This window comes from Halyomorpha halys, unplaced genomic scaffold, assembly GCF_000696795.3.
Source record: "Halyomorpha halys isolate HHAL.00 unplaced genomic scaffold, Hhal_1.1 Scaffold1311.1, whole genome shotgun sequence".
Classification (NCBI taxonomy): domain Eukaryota; kingdom Metazoa; phylum Arthropoda; class Insecta; order Hemiptera; family Pentatomidae; genus Halyomorpha; species Halyomorpha halys.
In genome coordinates this window covers 242,814-265,421 of record NW_027115302.1, presented here as the reverse complement: position 1 = coordinate 265,421, position 22,608 = coordinate 242,814, and the positions used below count along the sequence as shown (strand labels likewise).

Below are 22,608 nucleotides of genomic sequence, written 5' to 3'. Positions count from 1 at the left end.
TCTGAAATGAAGTTTTTCATAAGTCAAACTTATTGTCCGAACAACTATAAATCAATTTATTTTAGCAAATATCATGAAAACTACTATTCCTACGAGGTATAGGTCATAAACTTCTTTATAGTCCATTAAACTAGCTTTAATTTGAGTGCTAATAGACATCTGTACGCCACATAGTTCCTGAGATATAATTTCTCAAAATAAATTAACTAACTACTAATCTTTTAGTAGATATTTAAGAAATTTTGCTTTTTAAAAAGCTATATCTCGAGAACTATTGAACGTAAATAGCTTTTTTAGGGCTAATATATCAGAAAATTTACTTTTCTTTAAATAATGTTGGTAGTTTTTAAGATATAGAGCTCCGAATGAAAAATTAATGTTTTTTAAGGTTTTGAAACAGCCGCCATTTTTTATTCCCCTACCTATACTTGGCAGACTCATCAATTTTGACTAGTAATTATACCTAGTTTTCATTAAAGTAATCAAAAATTGGGGTGAGATAATTGCCTTTATTTCTTCCTGATTCTTGTACTATTTCTCTTTTGACTAAAGCCTAAACGATGCTGGGTTCCCTGTACAGATCTATCAGCTCACCATTCCTTTTTAACATGGTAAGGTAAACTTATAATATTGCAATATTAATGCAAAATACTTTTGAAAAAACTGATACCAGGAATTTCTATTTGTGAAGTTGCAGAAGTACGATGAGGAAAGGACAGGAAAGGTTAGAAAGTCCAGTAAACTGAGTAGGTCTGTTCCAACAACCACTTCTGACTATTCAGAAATGTACAGAGCATGTCTAGTATAGGATTCGGGAGGAAAAAACACTTACTATACATGCTCTGAAGTGGTTGTTGGAAAAGACCTAGAGGAAAGAAGACAAAAGAGTGGGGGATTGGCAAGAGAATGCATGCCATCTCTCCCCTCCCTTTACCCACAGGCAAACTCATCTTAGATGTACTATACATAATTCTTTAATTTTTGAAAAGTAAAAGAAATTATTTAAAAAATTGCAAGATGAACTTATTATTAGATTACAATTTAACTTAATAAACAAAGATTTATATTTATACAGTAATCAAGGGACACAATATTTTTTTATACATACTAGCATAATATAAAAAAGATCTGCCAAGTACATGACAAAGTATAGCTTCCTCACTATTTCTGTATTCTTCTTTTTTAACAGCCTGAATTCTTTTTTTAGAAATTAACCTTTTACTGTATATTTCTATTCAGTACATAACTATTTATATTTCAAAATTAATGAATAGTCATTTGAGAATAAAATATAAGAGACAAGTCGTTGAAACATAGCTGTATTCAGTAAATTAGTTTTTCACATAGGTAAAAAAAAGTAGTAGATGAAATTTTACAAAATTTATGCCAGGCCATACTACACTAATCTCCAACTTTGAGCTAAATTGGACAACCCATTTTTGAAATATAGCTGCATTAAGGAAAAGACGTTTGCTTACGTGCAAGCGAAAGTAGAGGATGGAATATGCTATGATCTTTATTAAACCAACACTAATCTTCAACTTTTCTCAAACATTAAAACTCTGACCCTTTTGAGTATAAAAAAAAACTTCTGCACATGATGATTAAGAGAAAGTAGCATGTGGTACAATATTAACTTTAAAATACAATGCCAACTGTTAACGCCATAATATAATTAGTATTTAATTTAGTTACATTTATTTTTATTTGTATTGTTTTATTTAGATTTAGTTATTTAAAAAGAAAAATGTGTAATTATATTTGTTTGTAATAATGAGTAATGGAGACAGTTGCTAGGGGTGATTGTTGTTGCTAAGAAGCGTCACCTAGCAACGGACCGACCATCTTAGTTTTTTTTAGAGCAGTTCCTGCTAATTAGTGGACCTGATAGCGTCCTCAGCAGCCCTGTCTGCGTTTATAGTTTAATAGTTTGGACATTTGTTGAGTGTTTTAGTCGTCACTACAGTTCGAAACCAGACCTTTTCTGTATTTCCACTTTATTAATTGCAGTTCCGACTAATTAGTGGCCCTGGTAGCGTCATTAGCAGCCCTGTCTGCGTTTGGTTAATATTATTTTATTTGACATTTTTTGAGTGTACTCGTCGTTATAACAGTTCGGAACCAGACCACTTCTGTGTTTTGACTTTAATATGAGTTCCGGATAATTAGTGGCCATGAACGTGAGTAACCAGCCCTGTCTGCGTTCATTTTGTCGGCTCGCCTAATACTATACGACTGTTGGATATTTGGACCATCAATGAGCCACTACACCAACTCTGGACCATTGCAGCGATTTATTTAGCAACAAGAGCTGCGACCTATCTCGGCAGCACTCTTCCTCGGATCTATCGGAGTGGAGCAAACGTTTCGTCGAGCAGTATTTATTTTACATATTTATATTGTTTGTAAATTTGTCTCTTTTGTTTTCTTAATTTATTTATCTAATTTTATTTTTATTTGAAAGGCCTTTTTATTTTTACTTGTATATTTTGTTTATGTTAGTTTTTATTTTACCATGTTTAAATTGAACCAAATAAATGTTTAATCCGAGCCAGTTTGTTTTTTTTTGTTCATTTTTAAAGCCTTCCAACAAAAAGACAAAGTTGACTTGAGGTAGCTTTAACACCAACAAAAAATTTTGATTCTGATGACATGATTTTTTTTAAGAGGTTCTTGCATGAATACAGCACTTCTCTACCTTCAGCAATGAGGAAATAAAACATACACACATATTTTTTTAATTATAAAGAAAGGAAATCCATGATTTCAGTCTCCTAAAAACTTTAAATGATTAAAAAATATCAATAATATTTTTAAAAATCAGTGTTTCAAAATGAAAAAATCTCCATTCTCTAAGAATGGACAGAAATGAGTTTTTTTACTGCGTTTAGAAGAGAGAGAAATAAATCATTTAATGTGTTAGCATAGCCTGAGTTAAACTTAAGTAGGTATATATTTTGACTTTATTTCCTATTACTTGTTTTTTAAACTAATCTAACTTTAGCAATGTCAATATTTTTTCGGTCTTGAGCAATGATCGTTAATATCACCACAAAAAAAAAAAAAAGGCAACATAGCTCTTTAGTTTGAAGCTCTTAAGGTATATCTATCTTAAGTAGAAAAAAAAACACAAATAGTTATGATCCGATGATGATTGTTAAGCACACTATGAAATACAGTAACAAGACACTAAATGTGCTCTTCTTTCCCCTAATGTTTTCATGAGCAGTAAGTCCATCAAAAACACTTACCTTCTTTTTAGAGCCTTGAAGAAAGTCCTTATACGTCTCTGAACGAAGATATCGTGAATAACTATCTGTCTTCATTAAGTGATATACGTGAGCCTAAGGAAAGAAAAAATAAATTGATTCACACGCATATTTTAAGAATTGTTAATTATATTAGTAACTAGTTAAAACATACAGCTGCTGCATCAAATGTCCAACGATCTGGGTGACTCTCCATGTTCTTTTTCGTAATGTCATGTGAATGAGAATCAATGTTTACTGGGCATGAAGCATCAGGAGCAAGAAACTCAGACCAAATCTCGAGGACCTTATCTGAGACCTTTTTTTGAGGCAACCATCTTAACTCTTCACAAGCTTCCCAGAATCTTAAAAAAACGAAGAAGAGATAAAAAAAAAAATAATAATCCAGAAATCCAAATTAGATAATACAAAATACAGAATAAATATATCTGTGATAAACCTTTATAACAATATATAATATAATAATTTTTAATAGTATATTAATCTTTTTAGTAAAAAGAATGTTAAAGAAGAAATTTTTATAAGTTAAAATAGTTGTGTCACATGTGACAAATGAGTAGGTCATTTAACAATTTTGTGAAAATAATATTTAAGATTATCCTCAGACATACATTTAATAGCAGTATGAGATGGTACCCACATGTTTGGAAATAATGCTCAACATTAAACTAACATTAGTGGCTGTTGTCCTTAAATTCTACACTCTCAGAAGATCTGAGACTTAAATTGTATAGCTTAATATAACACTTATGAACCTGAGCTTGCCAAATATGTGGACCCACCATAAAGGATTAATATTATGAAGATTAACTTAACTTAAAAATTAAAATACTTAAAACTTAATTTTTAACATAATAAATTGAAAATATTGAGGCTTGTGATGAATGTTGCTCCTTATTTCTCTCATTATATAGAATAAATTAAAAATATTGAGGCTTGTGATGAATGTTGCTCCTTATTTCTCTCATTATATAGAATAAATTAAAAATATTGAGGCTTGTGATGAATGTTGCTCCTTATTTCTCTCATTATATAGACATGGATTTTTACGGAATAAAAACCTCCATAATATGTCGTATAGCATGCAATAAAAACTCATAAAATATGCAATAAAGAAATACAAAATTTCATTATTTATTTTTGTTGCTATGGTCCAACAAGAACTTGGGCCTCCTGTTAGCTTCTTTCACTCTCTCATATCCAAGAAAAGCATCCAACATCTTCTAATTTGTATCTTTTTCAAAATATCCTCCACTTCTTTCAGCTTAAGGGCTTTGATCAGGCATTTAGGGACTGATTCCCTGGGTAAATATGCCACATGATCCAACCATCTAATAAAATTGAGACCGAACCCAGTTTCTCGAACATCCTGCACATCTTCTCTTTAATGCAGATTCTCCATTGCCATGTTAACACACTGTGCCATAGATCCTGTACAAAACATGTTTCTCCCATGCCAACAACTTTAGATACCACCCCGGTCTCAGAATCATCCATAGATTTTATGAATTTCTCATACTCCATAATCTTCATTCTGTGAGACAGGGCTTTGTAACTCAGAAATTTTTTTATAGCAAAACAGCATCTATTTAATCAACATAAAGAGGTAATCCTTACTTTCAGATCCTCCACCATTTCATTATTTTCGGTTATTAGTACACCAAATACTTGAAGGTTTTTGCCACTTTCAGGGTGTAAAATTCCTATTTTGACATAAATAATGCATCAAAAAACCCTAAACATGCTATGTATCCATCATAAATAACAATATTTAATCAATTAATTACTAAAACAATAAATGAAAAGAATATAATATCAAAAAACTTAAGTTTTTACAATAAAGTAAGCAATATTCAAATAATTACTTCAGATTTTCTCCAGAGAATTCTTTATCTAAGAATTTAGCGAACTGTTCCCTACCAACAGGATCATTTAAAAGCTCCTGGAGGGAAAATGCCCATCTCTTGACCCTCCGTGCTGATATGTCTTTACTGAAACAATAAAAAGTTGATTTTCTTTTTTTAATAATAAAATAGGTAATAAAAAATGTTTAATATAGAAAAATAAAAAAACAAACACAATGAGACACCATCTATCAATGTTCATTTTAGTTTGGTAAAACAGAAAAGTTCTGTATGTCTCAGTAACCGTCGTTTTAATTTTCTACTGGTGTTAAATCACTCATTATATAATAAAAAACCTATTAATTTATGAAAAGTTGCTATTTATCACATGACAGATTTCTATTTCATCTAATTTCCCAATAAAAATATAAGAGAAAACAATTTTGTAGAAAAATCTATAATGGAATTTTAAATGTGGACTAATTTTTGATATGATTTATAAATAACTGATGATTGCTAGATATTCGCTAGTCCATATCTAGGGTTTCAAAGTTAGAAATCAAATTTAGCAACAAAAATAAAATAATCATTAAAAAAACAATGTAATGCAAACTTTTTTCTTTTGTTCTTCCTTCCCCACCTTGCATTTCTAAAATGTATGGTAGTTAGTTATTCTATAGGTTACCAACTTATTATAGCCAGAGTGGGGAGGTCAAGATTTATCCCGTGAAAAATTAATTTCACCCTACCCCAACCAGATCCAAACTGATGCCACTTCTGACTTGACAGCCAAAAATAAACTTTGGGTGACTTAGAGATGTCTCTAGATAATGTGTTGTTTTTTTATTTTTTTTAAAGAGTACAAAGATTTATAGAAGCTGTGAGGTACCACAGCTTAAGCGACGATTTGAGTTTCCAAAAGCATGCATTCACTAACTTATCTTTTATACAAACAATTAATAGTGCCTGTGTGTACCTGTCATATTGGTATTGTGGATACTATAGAACCCCTGCCTCTTATTCATTTTTAAGTTATATCAATAGTGCCAATAATATTAGCAACAATATAAAAATTTAGGAAGCATAAATAAATAATAAATTAAAGAATAAATAAATTATAGTGATATTTTATACCTAAGGTAAAATAAAACTAAAAATATTGAATGTTGCCATGAATAGTAAACGGACATTGGTAAAAAACAATGTAAGAAATAATAAAAGGGAAACATTATGGAAAATAAAATAAATATTAGTTAATTTCAGTAATAAAAGGAAAATATTATTATTTTGATGTATATGTAAATATAAATTCATAATAATAATAATAGTAATAGTCTTTATTTATAAACATATATACATTTATAATAGCATTATTTACATTTACTTTTTCTTTATTATACATGTATATGAACCTTCCTTTTTTTTAAAGAGTAATAAAGTCTTTAACGGGGACTATCTGTACTTTGGTTCACTGAGAGATCGCTTATCTTCATCTTCCAGTATTTTCTGTCCTTGGCTTTTTGTGACCACAGGTTCCTTCTATTTTCTTTATCTCGACTACCCATCTTCTTCTTTGTCTGCCTCAGTTCCTTTTCATATCCACGGGGATTCACTCTGTTAGTTTCTTGGCCCAGTTTTCATAGTTCTTCCTCATTAGATGCTCAGCCCATGGCCATATCATCTTCTTGATGTGCCTGATTACATCTTTGACCCCAGTATATTTCCTTATTGATAGGCTACTGAGCTTTTGGCTTCTTCTTTTGCCTAACATGCTCCTCTCCATTGCTCTTTAGCATGTTTGAATCTTTTTCTAATGGCACTTGTTGAGGGACCATATTAGGCATCCATAAGACATCACAGGTAATATACAACTATTGAAAGCTAATGTTTGTAAAGGTTGGCTGATATTGTTTTTCTTCACTATCATTTGTAAGCTCCAATATTTCCACCAAGCCTTGTTTGAATCTCTGTTGATCTTTAAAAGAAATCCTTTGCCCTAGATATGTGATTTCATCTACTATGCTTATCTAAAAGGTATTTTTTCACTTTGGTGACATGTTAGTTTGTAATTATGTTTGTCTTCATAAGGTTCAATGATCCATGTTGGGCACTTCTGTACATAAGCTGATATAGCATGGTCACTATTTCTTCTTCTCTACTTGAGATCAATAGCACATCATTTACGTATTTAAGTGTTAAGTGTCAGTTTTACACCGTTGATATTGATTCCATATTCATCCCAGTCCATCTCCTTTAGAATAAGTTCCAATACTATACTGAAGATCTGTGGTGATATCACCTTACCTGACTCCCCTCCTGATTGGAATCTCCTTGCCTTTCCTATCACTAGATATAAATGCTTTGTTGTCGGTATATAATTCTGTTATTATAGAAATGCATTTTCCTCTATACCTATCGCCTTGAGAGCTGCATCGTGATGCTGCTATGATATATGCTGTCAAAGGCTTTGGAGAAGTCAACAAATCCAAGGTAGACGTTTAAATTATATTCTACACTTTTCTCTATCAGTTGGTTTACAGCGTGTAAATGATCAATTGTAGACATGCCCTTAAATATAAATATATAGAAATATATTATTTACAATTTCTAATTAAACTCTTTAATATATAGGCTTATTATATCTATTAATTAGCATTTTAATGCATTAAATTGTTAAATATGATAAATAGCATTTATTTGATCAATTTTTATATTACTTAAATATTTTGTAATTTATGATCGCAAAATTTGAATATTTTAATTATATGTTTTTTAATATAAAATTCAAACATTTCAAAATATAAATTTTTAATAATTTAATTAATATTAAAATTGAAAACGATTAATATAATTTGAATATATTCAGATTTTTGTGCTGTGTGATTTTCAAAGTAGTAAAAATTTTGTAGTAAGATGTAACTTGTTTTTTATTCTTAAAAAAATCTAGTAATAGTTTAAGTTAGATATATTGAAGGTTAATTTTGATTTTTTTTTTTATATACAAAACCTATCTAATTAAATATAAATATAGAAAGGATAGATCGATAACACATTTTTTTTTTATTATTAAATTCTTCCAAAGTGGAAATAAAAATATCATTACTATAAAGTCATATATATTTTTAAAGAAAATAACACAGCAAAATTGACGACCCTGCCAGGATTGTTCTTCCAATATACACAGTTATTGGAATTCATTTACTATGAAATTAAAACAAGATTATTATTATTGAATTAAATAAATTTTTAATGAGAAAATAATACACCACAAAATATTATGTTGAGAGAGTGGGGAGAGGAAAAGGGAGGGAGAGGGAGAGGAAAATAAAAACTGTCCTTAGGGAAAGGAATCCCTACATGTTCGAAACTTACTTCGGTAAGAAACACTAGACTATTTGAAAATAGAAATAGAAAACTACTTACGCCAATTTTTCTTGTTCCCAAAAGTCTGGATTATCTGACAGCCAAGGATTTGCAATTTCAGGAGGAGTAAAAAATGGATCATATTCAATGTACTGTTCGAAGTAGTTTATATACCTACACAATAAAGGTAAGTATATTTCTAATTCAATCAATTTTATAATATTTTACAGTAAATGTCACTTCAAATTTCAATAAACAAATGATATACAAGTAATTAAAAAATTTTCTAAATGTTTAGTGCTTTTAAATAAATGTCTTCCATTATCCAGGTAATGTGCGGCAGGGATTATACAGAAAAATGAAAATCATGGGTAATCAAACCACTTTTCAATTAACAAATTACACAGATGAGTATAATGCTATATTATAATGTTATCAGGGCTTTCTGTCTTGAAGAGAATTTAATTATCTTTCAAATGATCACATATATAACTAACGTATATAAGGTATACTTTTTGAGCTATGCACAAATGTAATTTTTTTTTTTATGGGATTTTTTCGAAATATTTAATAATAATATATAAAAGTCAAAGAACTTTAAGGAGAAGACTTTAGGCGAGTTTCATCAAAATTATAACAACGAAAAAATAACATACCCGTTATTGTGCTTAGGATGCCTGATTTGGTACACAGGCACTGGAGGCTAAAACCTTATAAAAAAAAGAAAAAGAAAAAAAATGGGTCCTAAAGATAATGGGGATACAGATATATTGACAACAAATGGCCAAAAATGCTTTTTTTAGGCTCAAGGCGAAGAGCTGTTGAAGACTATACATCAAAAATTTGACCTGACTACAATACTTTCCTTACCTAGAGGATAAGAAAAGTAAAAACATATGAAAAAAAAAAGGATTTAACTCAACCACAATGTAATCGTTACTTTTACAGCATGAAAAATGAAGATAGAAAAAATTATTACAAAGAAGCAATTCTATAAACAAGGCGCCTGCTATCTCACCTCACATCTAGTTAGGGATAGACCCATAACTCACAGTGATGGCTAAAACCACATCCTCCTCTCACAGCCATAGTAATTATAGGGTTACACTATTCAACAGGAGCAGATTCCATGTCATATTTTTCTCTTAGCTGGCTGCTCAAAAGTGAATTATTTAGCAAATATGAACTTAAAATGTCATTTTTTTAATTTAATTGAGTTGTCCATGTTGTGTTTACCCAGACTCGAGATTTTTTCTCTAAAGAAAGAACATGATTATGTTTAGCAATCATAGTTGACAGCTTGGAACGAATATGTATAGCAATAGCAAAAAACAAACTGAGAAGTATGAAATAAACTATTTAAAAACAAGAGAAGAGAAGAGCTGTTTATTAGCTACGGAGAAAAAGTTTTATTCTGTAAAAGCCTTTCCTTAGATGAACAATCCTATCAAATCATTCCTACATTTTATAGAAGATTCGGTTATATTTATTTAAGTACCTACCTCGCAGGTATTCTTCGAGTTTTTGGAATTACATTTATAAGTTCAACATACAAGCTTTTACATGCTTATACATTTTTATTTTTGGCAATTTCTACATTTTTAAAAATCAAAATATCTTTTTTTTCTGCAATATGGCGTGGTTAATCAAGCTACTACTGTAACTCCTACTAGAAATTAGAAGTAAGTGGAATAAACTTACGATTCAGCAACTTTAGATATCTTAATGTTAGATCTTTCCAAGCGGGTCTTAAGGAGTGCCAGCTCCCTCTGAAGAACCTCTAATGATAAACCTGAGCCTGATGCTTTGCCTGAAGGGTGTTTGTTCATTCTACAAGCCTTTTTAATGTCCATTTCGGTAGTGTTAACACACCCAGGCTGCAATACATATTACATAATTACAACATATAAAACATAAAAAACATTAAGAACATTGGTCTGGGTGGTGGTAGAATACCAAATTATAACACACACACACATATATAAATAGAGGCTGCAGATTCTGGGAGGTGGACTCACAGGTTAATACCCGATGTGGGCAAGTGGTATGGTCGCCAACATGGTGAGATTGATTTTTACATAACCCAATTGATGACCGGACATGGATGCTTCAGAGCCTACCAGTACCGCTTCAAACTGGACAACACCGCAGAATGCCCTGGATGCCAGACTGTCGAGGAAACCGCGGAGCACGTGTTTTTCACTTGCACTCGCTTTGCAGCAGAAAGAAGTGAATTGGAGAGAGAGTGTGGAGGACGCATTACTCCAGAAAACGTGGTGAGCTATATGCTTCTCTCAGACCAGCATTGGAACGCAGTGAAGAGATTCACCACAGTCGTTCTCAAGAGGTTGAGATAGGAAGAGAGGGCTAGAAGACATAACTAGCATGGAAACGTGAAAACCATGCGAAGAATGCGAGGCGGCACTCAGCCATTTCCCTCCATGAAGTAATGCCTAGCGGCGGCCCCGTGGAGAGGAATGAACAGGTGTAGGGCGGTGGTTTTAGTGGGTAAAAATCCCACACACGGATAGGTACGGGCCTATCCATGTCTTTTGAAGATTTCCACCGACCCTCGTAAAAAAAAAACACATATAAATATATATATATAAACTTTTCTTTCCAGTTTGTCTCTCTTTTTATCTACTTTACTTTGAGCTTCAGCTTGCATAAATATGAATTCTCACTAACGGGAAAACATTTTCTGAAGTCGTGCTAATATATTTATAAATCTATGAACTTATTAAAAAAAAACTATGAGAAAATTTTGAGTACACATTATGTATCTATTATACTAGATATTAGTATTGATAATTTTAATAATATTAAATATGTCAAAATAACATGCTACTGTTTGTAAGCCCAATATTTTTAATGTTATAAGATTGATATCTAGAAGAATTGAACTCCTAAGAGAGCCTAATGATGGATTCAAAAACTTGATCATATTTTCTTTAATATTTCATAGCAAAATATTGAACTGAGATAGAATCTCAATTAGGTGAACAATACTAGAAGGCTTTAAAAATAGATCCTTGAATCTGGGATCTTTTTAAATAATAAAAAAAATCAAAGAAAATGCTAATGAATTCTAATAAAGAAACAATAAAATACATAACATAGACCAAACAAAAGCTGATGAAAAATGCTACATCTATCACATGATAACCTTCATAAAGAAAGTAAGACCTAGATGGTTGGTACTGGCCCATGTAGCTCTACGGTATCAAAGATATCAGTAAAGAAAGACCAGTTACTTTGATTGTAGTCTTATTGAAAGAAAAAGATTGAAAAAAAAATTAATAGGTAAAAATACACAACAATGAAATAACTAAATACTAATAACTTGATTATAGTTACCATTGGTCGATGCATATCCCAAAATGCTCTCTCTTGTGAATCTAGAACTTTTCTTTCCAGTTTGTCTCTCTTTTTATCTACTTTACTTTGAGCTTCAGCTTGCATAAATATGAATTCCCACTTACGGGAAAACATTTTCTGAAGTCGCGCTAAACTTTCAGCTTCATAATCAGCAAGTTCCAAGCGTGTTTTATTCTGCATTGTCCTTTTGCATAGATACACAGCTAAAATAGAGGTAAATAAATTCATCTTAGACTTTGGTAAGCTAAAACCTAATTACTGAATACTGTAACAAACAATGTGAATGTGGGTATAATAAACAATAGATTAATTTTGTGAGTATATTAAACATAGATTGATTTTGTGGTTACATACATAAATCTTGATAAATCCTAGAAAAAACAAAACAAAAAACAGAAATAATAGAATAAATTAAATTTAGATTTTTTCTTCAATACAATATTTCTGAATAGAAATCTAAATTAACAGACCCTGTCAAAATACCATAAATTTTAAAGTAAACTTGATAGAGATAGGTGTATGAATTTTTATAAACTATTTTATCTAGTATAGCAACCAACTACATTATAATATGATTTCATAAATAGTAGTTGTTCTAGAGTTTAGAATATATATATAGTATAATATTTAAATAAAATAGTATGAAAAATAAAAAAAAAAAATTAATTTTTTAAAATAACATTAAAAACATGAGGAGCCCACAGGAAGAATAATTAGTACATAGTGAAAACTGAAATTGCAGTGCAATTGCGTAACGAATGAGAATTACTTTCCAATAGTCATATCACTATAAGCCAACATAGTAACTAAACATCTTTCAATGTATGGGTATGTATTGTATGAATGTATATTAAAAAAAACTATTCAAACCATTAATAGTAAGCATCATGCAATTGAAGATACACATTTGCATGCTAAAAAACATACTATACATTAGAATTGATATAATTTCAACATAAATAATACTATTTACCAATAGTAAATCAAACAAACAATAAATAAATAAAGTTGTAAATTGGATACTCATAAAACTAATGAAAAATGTACTAAACCAAACTTTGTTTTGGTTAAAGAACTTACACTTCAACTAGTTGTGGCAAATCGACACCTTCATTCTTCAACATTAGAATTCATCATTAGCTATCATGATTCCTGTGCTTTCCGTTATGCAGTACTCTACTTACACAATGGCATTATTGTATGATAATGATGACAAATGATTTAAATAAAAATTCAAACTAATATCTCCATTTAAATTAGAGAACCCATGAAGTTGTGAATTATATATAAACAATGGAAAACATTAGGCATTAATGGGTGTTTAATAAAAGGGGCATTGATGACATCAGGGTTTTAAGTCCTAAACCCCCAGACAACAACAATAACAACTAGAACAATTGAAATTTTTGGAAAAGTACTTGATATTGTTGGTTTATTTGAAAAAAAAAAAAAAAAGTTAAATGAAGATAAGACAAAATTAACATTATTTATTCAAAACACAAATTTAAAAAAAGAACAATTTAGAGATAATAATTGGGCATAACAGCCCAGATAATTTGCTTATTCCCTAAAAAATAAAATGGCCAGAATCCTTGATATAGCCACACTGAGTGATACCAATCTAATGAATACTTTGCCTTTGAATTAAAATCCTTTTATTGCCTCGAAAAAGTAAATGTGACTCTGATAGACTGATGATCGTGATGATCTGATAACTGATAATTGTGATGCCGATAGACTGATGATTATGATCAACTAATGTCTGATAATTGTGACGCTGATAGACTGATGATTATGATCCACTAATATCTGATGATTGTGATTCTGATAGACTGATGATTGTGATGAACTGATAACTGATAATTGTGACGCCGATAGATTGATGATTATGACAACTAATGTCTGATAATTGTGACTCCGATAGACAGATGATTGAGATGAACTGATAACTGATAATTGTGATGCCGATAGACTGATGATTATGATCAACTAATGTCTGATAATTGTGACTCTGATAAACCGATGATTGTGATGAACTGATAACTGTGACTCTGATAGGCTGATCTTCCAATAGATCAATTTTGAAAAGCGACAAGGAAGGCACAGAAGATTTCGGACTTGATCTCGGAAACTTAAAATTGGCACAAAAGGCTGTTCTGCTTGACACCTGCACAATTGTTAGAAAATTTTAAATAAGTAAAATTGACTACACTCTCTTGATCTATCTGCAACAGTAAACAAACAATCCTTTCAAAAAGTAGTTCAACTCAGAGGAGTTCCATTAAAAGTATGGTGACGTATAGATTGCTTATCTAGACATAAAATTCACCTTTAATTCTATTTCCAAAAATGGGATGAGGAGAGGAAACAGTGCAATAAATATCCTTAAAGATCTTTTGGTAAAATTTGGAGTTACCAATAAAAATTTTATATGATCCATATTTTAAAACAAAGCCTAAATTTGACTTAGGATAAAACAATAATATAATCCTAGTAAATTACAAAATTAAGGAATATGAAAACCAAATAGAATGAAAAACAAAGGAGAAAAAGAAAACATGCAATCAAGCCGTGCTTATAAGATAGATTTCTTTTCCATGATGCATAATATAAATTTGTATTAACATATAAAATTACCATAATCAGTATTTTCTGGTTCCCAGCAATTGGAAGGCCAAAAGTAGGGAGTCTAAAAACATAAGCCAATTACACAAACATCATTACCACCAAACCATTACACCATCAAGCTTACAAGTGAGATACCAAAATAAGTAAGCATTGTTACAGTTAGTAAAATTTTATAAATGTAATGTTAAGTTATGCTAATAAGAATTTAATTTTTCATTAAGTTGCCACACCATATATATGTACAATACACTCTCAACACATAATAGTTTGTCCAATGCCCAAATTTGAAGCATTTCAAAAGGGAGAGAATAAAGAAATATGAAAAAAATAATGGTTTTCATAAAATGTACTTTTAACACCATATGTTATTATCATCTATTATATGAAGTTTTTAAGAAACTTTCCAAATTTGTATTGAACAATCAGTGAAACTAACTATTTTTATTATTTATTTGTCATAAAAACTTGTACGTTTTAGGATTAAAACTCCTCATTTTCCGCATTAATCTAAAATTATTCTGCAATATATATTTTTCAATTAAATTTATTTCATTGCATTGATTATCTATCAAGTATTCTTATCCATATTAAGTTATATTATTTCATTTAATTATTTTCAATAATCATTTATTTTTATTCTGCCTAATTTGGTTTAGAGAATTGTTTGATTGTTTTTGCATTGATGCGTGTCTATTGTTACATTTTCAGTTTATTTATTTTATCATGTAATAAAAATATATTTGAGCTAGCTCAACACAATGTGTTGGGCTACTCTGGTTTTAGGTTTTTTCAACATTGAGAAATGTTAAAAAAGAATAATGTAAATAAATACCTTCACAGTTTTCACATTCTAATTTGTATAATATAAACAGATTCTATAGACAATGTTTCCCCCAGGTTGCCAAAAGTCCAAGAGAGAGTTAACAGGGTCCAAGAGAGTGAACAGAAAGATATAAGTCCACAACAAGATAATAAGGTATGCACTATCTGTGGGCTCTCTTTTAAGGGTCGATAGAGGACTCGGAACCCATAAAAAACATCCCAGAGAACAGGTTACCTTCCACAGGAATTAGAGGGGTTTCATAAAGGGCCTTCTAGGGACACATGTCAATGCGAGAATCATTAATGCCATTAATGAATACATTGTCAACCATATGTGTTTCCAGGTCTTACTTACCTCTCCAAAATGCTCCCCTCATGAAGCTATGTCCAGCGATATTGGAGGGCATCGACACCATCATTCGCAGGAGTGTCAAGGGTATATAAAACTTCCTGCAAACACCTCCACGGCGATGTTGTATGCTCTGAGGAGGTTTAGAGGTTTAGGCTTAATGCGCAGCCAATCGGAGACTTCTTTACAGCATTGGTCCATTGCTCAGCGACTGTCCAATGTACCCGATGCCCTGTTCCAGTCCACGTTCGATTGTTCAGCTGAAATTGCTGAATGTGCAGATAGATGGGACATTGATCAGGGACATCAGAGTGAGAGGGCTTTATGACAGTCTTTACGTGAGAATGCGTTTGAGGAATTGGCCAATTGCAGGTGGCAGGGCATTGGAGGCGCCACTTCAAGGAGACCCCAAAAGCAAATAAATTTATAAGCAAATTCTTACAGGTTTTAAATGGTCCAATGCCCTGAAACTAAACATCAATTATACATCAAGCGTCAGCGGACAGGTCAGAGAAGTTGGGTCCCTCTGTCGTAAATGCAACAGAGTCTGAAAACACCAGCACATGTACTGGGAAAATGCCTCAACAACTCCCTCCTTGTAATACACCAGCACAACAGAGTCAAGCATGAATTGATGAAGCTTCTTAGAGAAAGGGATTTTGCCTGCTTCGACGAGGTCTACTCCACAGATTCAGAGGAATCCACTCGATATGCCAATATTGTCGCTTTCCCTAAGACAGGTAATTCAGCATTCATTCTGGATCCTATAGTGAGATATGAAAGTCATGACCTAGATAGAAAAAAAAGAGGGAAATTTATAATAAATGTATCGCTTTCCTTAAGGAAAAGTTCCGTGAGAGCTTCAGGGAAAGAGACTTCTACGTGAGAGGCCTCTGGTTCAGAGCTCGTGAAACTATACCAAGCATAATAAGGAGCTTCTTGGAGGAACTCTGTGTTGATATCAAGGACATGGCAAAAATGGCAGAAGGGATGATTTTGGACACTTTGGATGTGACATTTTAGAAAAATATGATGTGACTATTATTCTTAATAGGATTATAAATAATTGTATTCACTAGTTATAAGTAAGATGGGCATAAGGGAACCCAATGAAATTGGCCAGCACAACATTTTTTCTAATAAAGTGTTTTTCTCTCTTGCCTGTTTAATTTATCTACTTTGTCTTTAAGGTTCATAGTATGGTTATTGCATTTTGTAATATTCTATTTTTTTTCCAACAAATTGTCCATTTTATTATTATCTGCGTTAATTTCTTTAGTATTCTTACCCTTAAAGTATTTTATAATCATTTTTATGTTTCACTTTCATTATTAGTATGTATGAACACTGTATGTTTTTGATGATTGATGTTACTATTTAATGTATCATTTTTCAGTATTGGATTAAATTTTTCTTTTCTTCTAAGCCCCGTGGGTGCTTGTGGTTGATGTCATGATATAAACGGGTTGAGGGTAGCCTCTTTTTCTGCATTGGTAATGCATTTGAAGAGGGGGTTGATGTCATTAGAAAAGAGGTAGACTGGGGCTCACCAGGTTTGTTGACTCAAATAATTTATTTACTTGTACTCAGTCAAGTCTGAGTCTGTTTGTGTGTGTCTGCCACCTTTGTAGCCATCCTGCCGGTGTCAGTGTCCTAAATAATGGGTTTGTACAGTAGTGAAGGTAGTCAAAAAATTTTATATGTCTCCTCGATATAAATTCTGTCCCAGTCGGTAATTCAAATGTCGTATGTATGTGGTCCGTATTGGATAAAAAAATAAAGTTTTTTATAAACCATATTTGGTTAAATAGTTTTCTTGGGTAACTAGAGGTTTTCATTTAATATACTATATATTTCTCCTTCTGTATTTTTGTAACCAGAGCTTTTGACTAGTAGCAATGACTAGCCGGTAGATGCACAATAATTGTAGTGTAATGCTGAAAATGAGAAAATAAAACGTTGATATGACAAATAAATAAAGGAATAATAAGCTAAGTTAGTTTTACTAATTGTTTGATATAAAATATTATATATATATTAGTCGGTGTGAATGAAAATGGTGTAAGTCAGTTTTCATTAGTAGCGAGAAATTTTTAATTTATTTGATATACTTATATCATATTATTATTTATGAGCCATTTTCATTTTCACAGGATCATATATAAATCATTGATATAAAATTTAAACCTTAAACACCAAAAATGAGACATGTCTCAGCAAGTTGGCAACTGGTAATAGGTTTTTATATCTTCCATAATATAAAATCTAGAAAGCAGAGCCTCAGTGATTCATATGAACTTCATTATAACATACTTCATAGTATTCTAAATATTCTCGGGTGATTCTGGCTGCTATTGATCAAGAACAAAGTAAATTTCTTCTTAGGTAGAGACTATTAGAAACACAGCTTTAGCCTCTTTCTCTTATTTTTTATAAAATTATATGAGAAGTCAACAAAGCAGTCACTAAAGTCCAATCAGTTTTTTCTATATTTAATTTTTATTTTTTATTTCACACATTTTCAAAAACAAAGATTTCTTTTTAAAATTACAAATAAAAAAGTTCATGGTGTAATAACTACCTGAAATCTATAGAAAGTGTTGTCATTTTTTACAGTCAGCATATGATCATCAATAGGGAAAAGGTAACCATGTGAAGCCATCTGGTGAGCGAGGTGTAAGGCTTCATCTAGGACAAATAAACACAACATAAATTATAAACATCCCAGGTAATAAATACGATGGGGGATGGATGAAGTTGCAACAACATGCACACACTCTAGTCATTAAAGATTTTTCTTCATGAAGAATGAACCACATCATCACTATCACCGTCATTGTTATTGTTTCCATTACCATCAGAATAAACAACTCAATGGGTTTATTCACACCCTTCTAAAACCCAACTCCCATTAATCTCTGCTATTAATAGAAATTTAATTTTCCATAGCATTAATGATACTAAAAAATGAATAGATGAAAGTAAAATGCAAACACAAAATACTAGCACTAGAATTACATAAAAATAATACGAGGCATGTCCACAAAGTAAGAGGACTCAATTTTTTGTATTAAAAAAAATTACAGGATACTGTAGATACTTATAGATATATCTTACTTATTTTTCCCCATAATCGCCTTCCTATGTGTGTGAAATACATTCTATGCAGGTTGTAAGTCATGGAACACGTTTTTAGTGCCTCTCTCATAGGTGTCCCATAATCTTCTTCGTCCACCTTAAGACCTCTTATTTAACCTCCTCATCGATTAGAAAGTTTTTTTCACCCATGTGGGTCCTCAGGAATGTTTAAAGATGAAAATCTGAAGGCCCCCAGTCTGGGGGGTAGAAAGGGTGGTTCAATACATCATAACCAAACAAGTTTAAAAGTGCCTTGGTGATGTTGGGCATGAACCGGTGGTCTAACATTCACCTCCCTTAGTTTTTTTTTCTGGAGAAAGGAACCATACGACAACATGAACCTTGCACTAGACGGGATTTCTTCTTGTTGTTATATTTCACTGAAACAGACACTATAAGAAGAGTTTTGATACTGATATGGGTCTCTTATGCTTATTTGTTTAGGAGACCCCACTACCCCCAAGGTAGCCAACTTTTAAAAAAAAAAATCACAGAGCTCAGCAGCACTCTTACTTTCTGGATATGCTTCGTACAATCCCATTTCAATAGCATTAGACACTGCCTGCAGAAGTGAAAATGATCAGACATTTACATACATCTTGTGCTCACAGTAGATAAAAAAAAAATTCTACAGCAGAGTTTTCAGGTTACTATAACATTAACACATCTCCACAGCAGAACCTTTCAATCTTTAGAATTAAAAATAACTTCTCATATAAAAACAATATAACTTAAGTTCTACCATAGACCCATAATAAAAAATAAAATTTGATAACTTACATTGGTCATCAACATCAAGATTTTTGATCATCCATAGAATCAGGTCACAACCTATAAATAAAACAAGTATATTATTAAATAATATTTACTAAAATTGTATAAATTGTAAGTAATTTTGTATAAAAAAAAAATAAATTAAAATTTTCCAACACCTTTTACTACATAATTATGAATTTCCTTGTTTCTGATTACTTTTTTTAAAAATATTGTTTTCCAATTAACTGCATTTAGTATAGTGGTGCCTATATTTATTGTAAACCAAATATAATTTGAAATTATATGGTAAATTATTTATATGCATAATATGATACAAAAACTACGGCCTCTGAAAAGTCTAGATAGCTCAAAACTTGAACAGCCCTGATGAAGCTCTACAAAGTGGGATAAAACGTAGGAAAATAATTTGTTGTGAACTTAAAATAATTTTTTTTTCTCTTTTGACCATCTTCTTCATAATTTGAAATGATATAGTCAATTATTTATAAGAAAGAGAGAGAGAAATGCTTTATTCATTCATGCTGCCCAAATACAGGTCGGTACATTACACAGCATGATAATCAATCCGGGATCGGACATATATGAATTACATAATTTTACATGATATAATAAAATATAAACAAAACTTTTTTTTTGTTTTCTTTTACTATCAATTCCAGTCTACACACTAAATACAAATATTTCAATTTATTCCGTTTTTCTTTCCCTTTCTTGTCCCTTCCATTTCACAATTTTTGTTTCATTTGATCGACAAATTCGCTCTCCCGAATTCCCCCTCTCAGATTCTCCCCAGTTACCTGCTAAACAAATTCACTATTACACAGCGATGTGAGATCAAACCAGAGAAATACTAGTCACAGTTACCAAAACAAAACTAATACATAGATTTAAAGGAAAATATAATAAAAAGTTGGTTAAAAGAAATACTTGATTGGACCCATAAGTAAAAAGAAATAAATAAAAATAAAATAATTTAATGAATAAATAAGTTAAATCAGTTAAAACACACAAATTGAGAGATCCACCTACTACAATAAATAAATAGAAAAAACAATCAATAATCTATGAAAAAAAAACAATACAACAAATATTGTTTGGTTTCCTACATGATCTGTTATCCACTACTAAGGCATTTATAGTTGCATAGTAACGCTGATAGACGGCTTTGAACAATATATCCTACCAATCTTCATCCCTTTCGTTCTTATCCCTTACTGACTAATAATTTTCATTTCTGAAGCTGGTTTTCAATTTTTTTCTTTTAAAAAAATACTTTTTTGGGAATGGAATACTACATTAGCCCCTGACATCAAAAGTAAAGGGATAGAAGCTATGTAAAAATCAGAAGTTATTCTTCACTTGCACCTTTTAGGTACATTCCTACATTAAAATAACCTTTGTGTAATGGGAGGGGGATAAACGGTAGTAAAATAAGAAGTTGATCTTTCTTCAGTAAAAATTCAAATATTAGAAAAGAATGTATACAACTGAAAAATTGTTGTTTTTCAGTCATAAAAGATTATGAATATGCTTGAATGAAAACATTAAACCTAAAGAATCATGAACAAACAATTAGGAAACTTTTACCACTCAGCATGCAACAGTGGTCATGAGAGAAAAATGAAAACAAAAGTATAATAAACAGTCATAAGGATACTTGCCCGTAAAAACAGAAGGAATTTTTGACATGAAACTTTTTACTGTTCTTACTGGAACTCCTATATTTTCATCTTGCATCCTTTCAATAATTGACTCCATCTATAACAATAAAAATAGAAAAAATCATTGCAATAATGCAGTTCTAAGTTCAAAAGTTGTAGCTTTTTACTGCAAATAAAAAAGAAATATTGGAAAATCGTTGAATGACCGTGGGCAATTAATCACGAGAGGACTGGGTGCAGCTAAAAAGGAACTCTAGTACAAAATTATTTACTATGTGCCGATGTTTTGCCCTACTTTGCAGGGATAAAAACAAGATACAAAAACTAAATTAGTTTTTTTTAGCCCTGCAAAGCGACATGAAATGTTATCGCTTAATAAATAGTTTTGTACTGTTTAAGTTCCTTTTATACCACATCAGGAAAAGAAAACAATAAAACAGGTTTAATAAGCATTCACTAAGTTTCTCTAACCCACCCTTGAAGCTATCGCAACCCATCAGCTAGGAAACACTAATCAACACTGTAGATACAAGTTAATCACAACTTTGAAAAAATCAAATAATTTATTTGTTAATTGTTTAAGGAAAATATCATTCCTTATAGTCATTTACAGATAATTTTCGGACATTGGCAATTACTTCATTTTAATATAGCTCCATATTAAAAAAAAGTAGCATGAATTTAGACAGTAGATGTCTGGGCCTAAAGAGGCCTCATATTTTATTAGAATGAGAAAGTTTGATTTTCTTACTGCCTTAACTACATCTCAATGTCCACAATACATATACAAATCCTTAATAATAAATACATATGACAACAACCAGAATAAAAGTTGTTATAGCTAAAATTATGTTCTATAATAGCTCTTTCTTACCTTTGAGTATACCAGGTGATTTGGATTGTCATCATGATTGGGTTTTGAAGCTTGTTGACTATTACTACTGGTGCTACTTTCTCCTCCTTTTCCCCGCCTCCCAACCTTTTCAGAGCTCATAGTTACCATAACTAACACAATATCAACCAGTACAGATTCATCAAAACTCCTTAATAATAGGTACACTTTTCAAGGTAATGGAATGAAACTGAGAATGAGCACATCCCATAGTGACCATTTCAGCTCATTCCCTTATATTAACGATCGAAGTATATGATATAAAATTATTGTTTAATAAAAACGAAAAATAAACACAAATATATAACAATATTATGCATATCAGTAAATAGTTCTTTTACAACGATACATCAGATTAACTTTCATAAACTAGGCAGTTTTAGAATATAATCAAAATAAGCAGTTAATCCCATCAATAAATAATTCATTATTTACATGTTTCAATTTATAGCTTTCTTGAACTATACAAAGTTACTCCAGCTGAAAG

The 22,608-nt window shown here is 31.1% G+C and overlaps 1 protein-coding gene across 2 annotated transcripts in view; it reads right to left on the bottom strand.

Moving 5' to 3' along the window:
* The window catches only part of RSG7 (Regulator of G-protein signaling 7), a 30,351-nt gene extending 7,743 nt beyond the window's left edge, over window positions 1-22,608 (bottom strand). The window contains exons 1-11 of one of the 2 annotated variants that reach the window (XM_014434140.3): window positions 22,104-22,607; window positions 21,230-21,326; window positions 19,572-19,622; window positions 18,235-18,341; window positions 14,492-14,543; window positions 11,834-12,057; window positions 10,178-10,353; window positions 8,537-8,650; window positions 5,135-5,260; window positions 3,424-3,613; window positions 3,252-3,344 (exon numbers count right to left, since the gene is read on the bottom strand). In XM_014434140.3, the coding sequence (XP_014289626.1) occupies window positions 3,252-3,344; window positions 3,424-3,613; window positions 5,135-5,260; window positions 8,537-8,650; window positions 10,178-10,353; window positions 11,834-12,057; window positions 14,492-14,543; window positions 18,235-18,341; window positions 19,572-19,622; window positions 21,230-21,326; window positions 22,104-22,232 (1,359 nt within the window). In that variant the 5' untranslated portion in view covers window positions 22,233-22,607. Of the gene's footprint in view, window positions 1-3,251; window positions 3,345-3,423; window positions 3,614-5,134; window positions 5,261-8,536; window positions 8,651-10,177; window positions 10,354-11,833; window positions 12,058-14,491; window positions 14,544-18,234; window positions 18,342-19,571; window positions 19,623-21,229; window positions 21,327-22,103 lie in introns of both variants that reach the window. The other variant, XM_014434141.3, reaches the window with a different exon arrangement.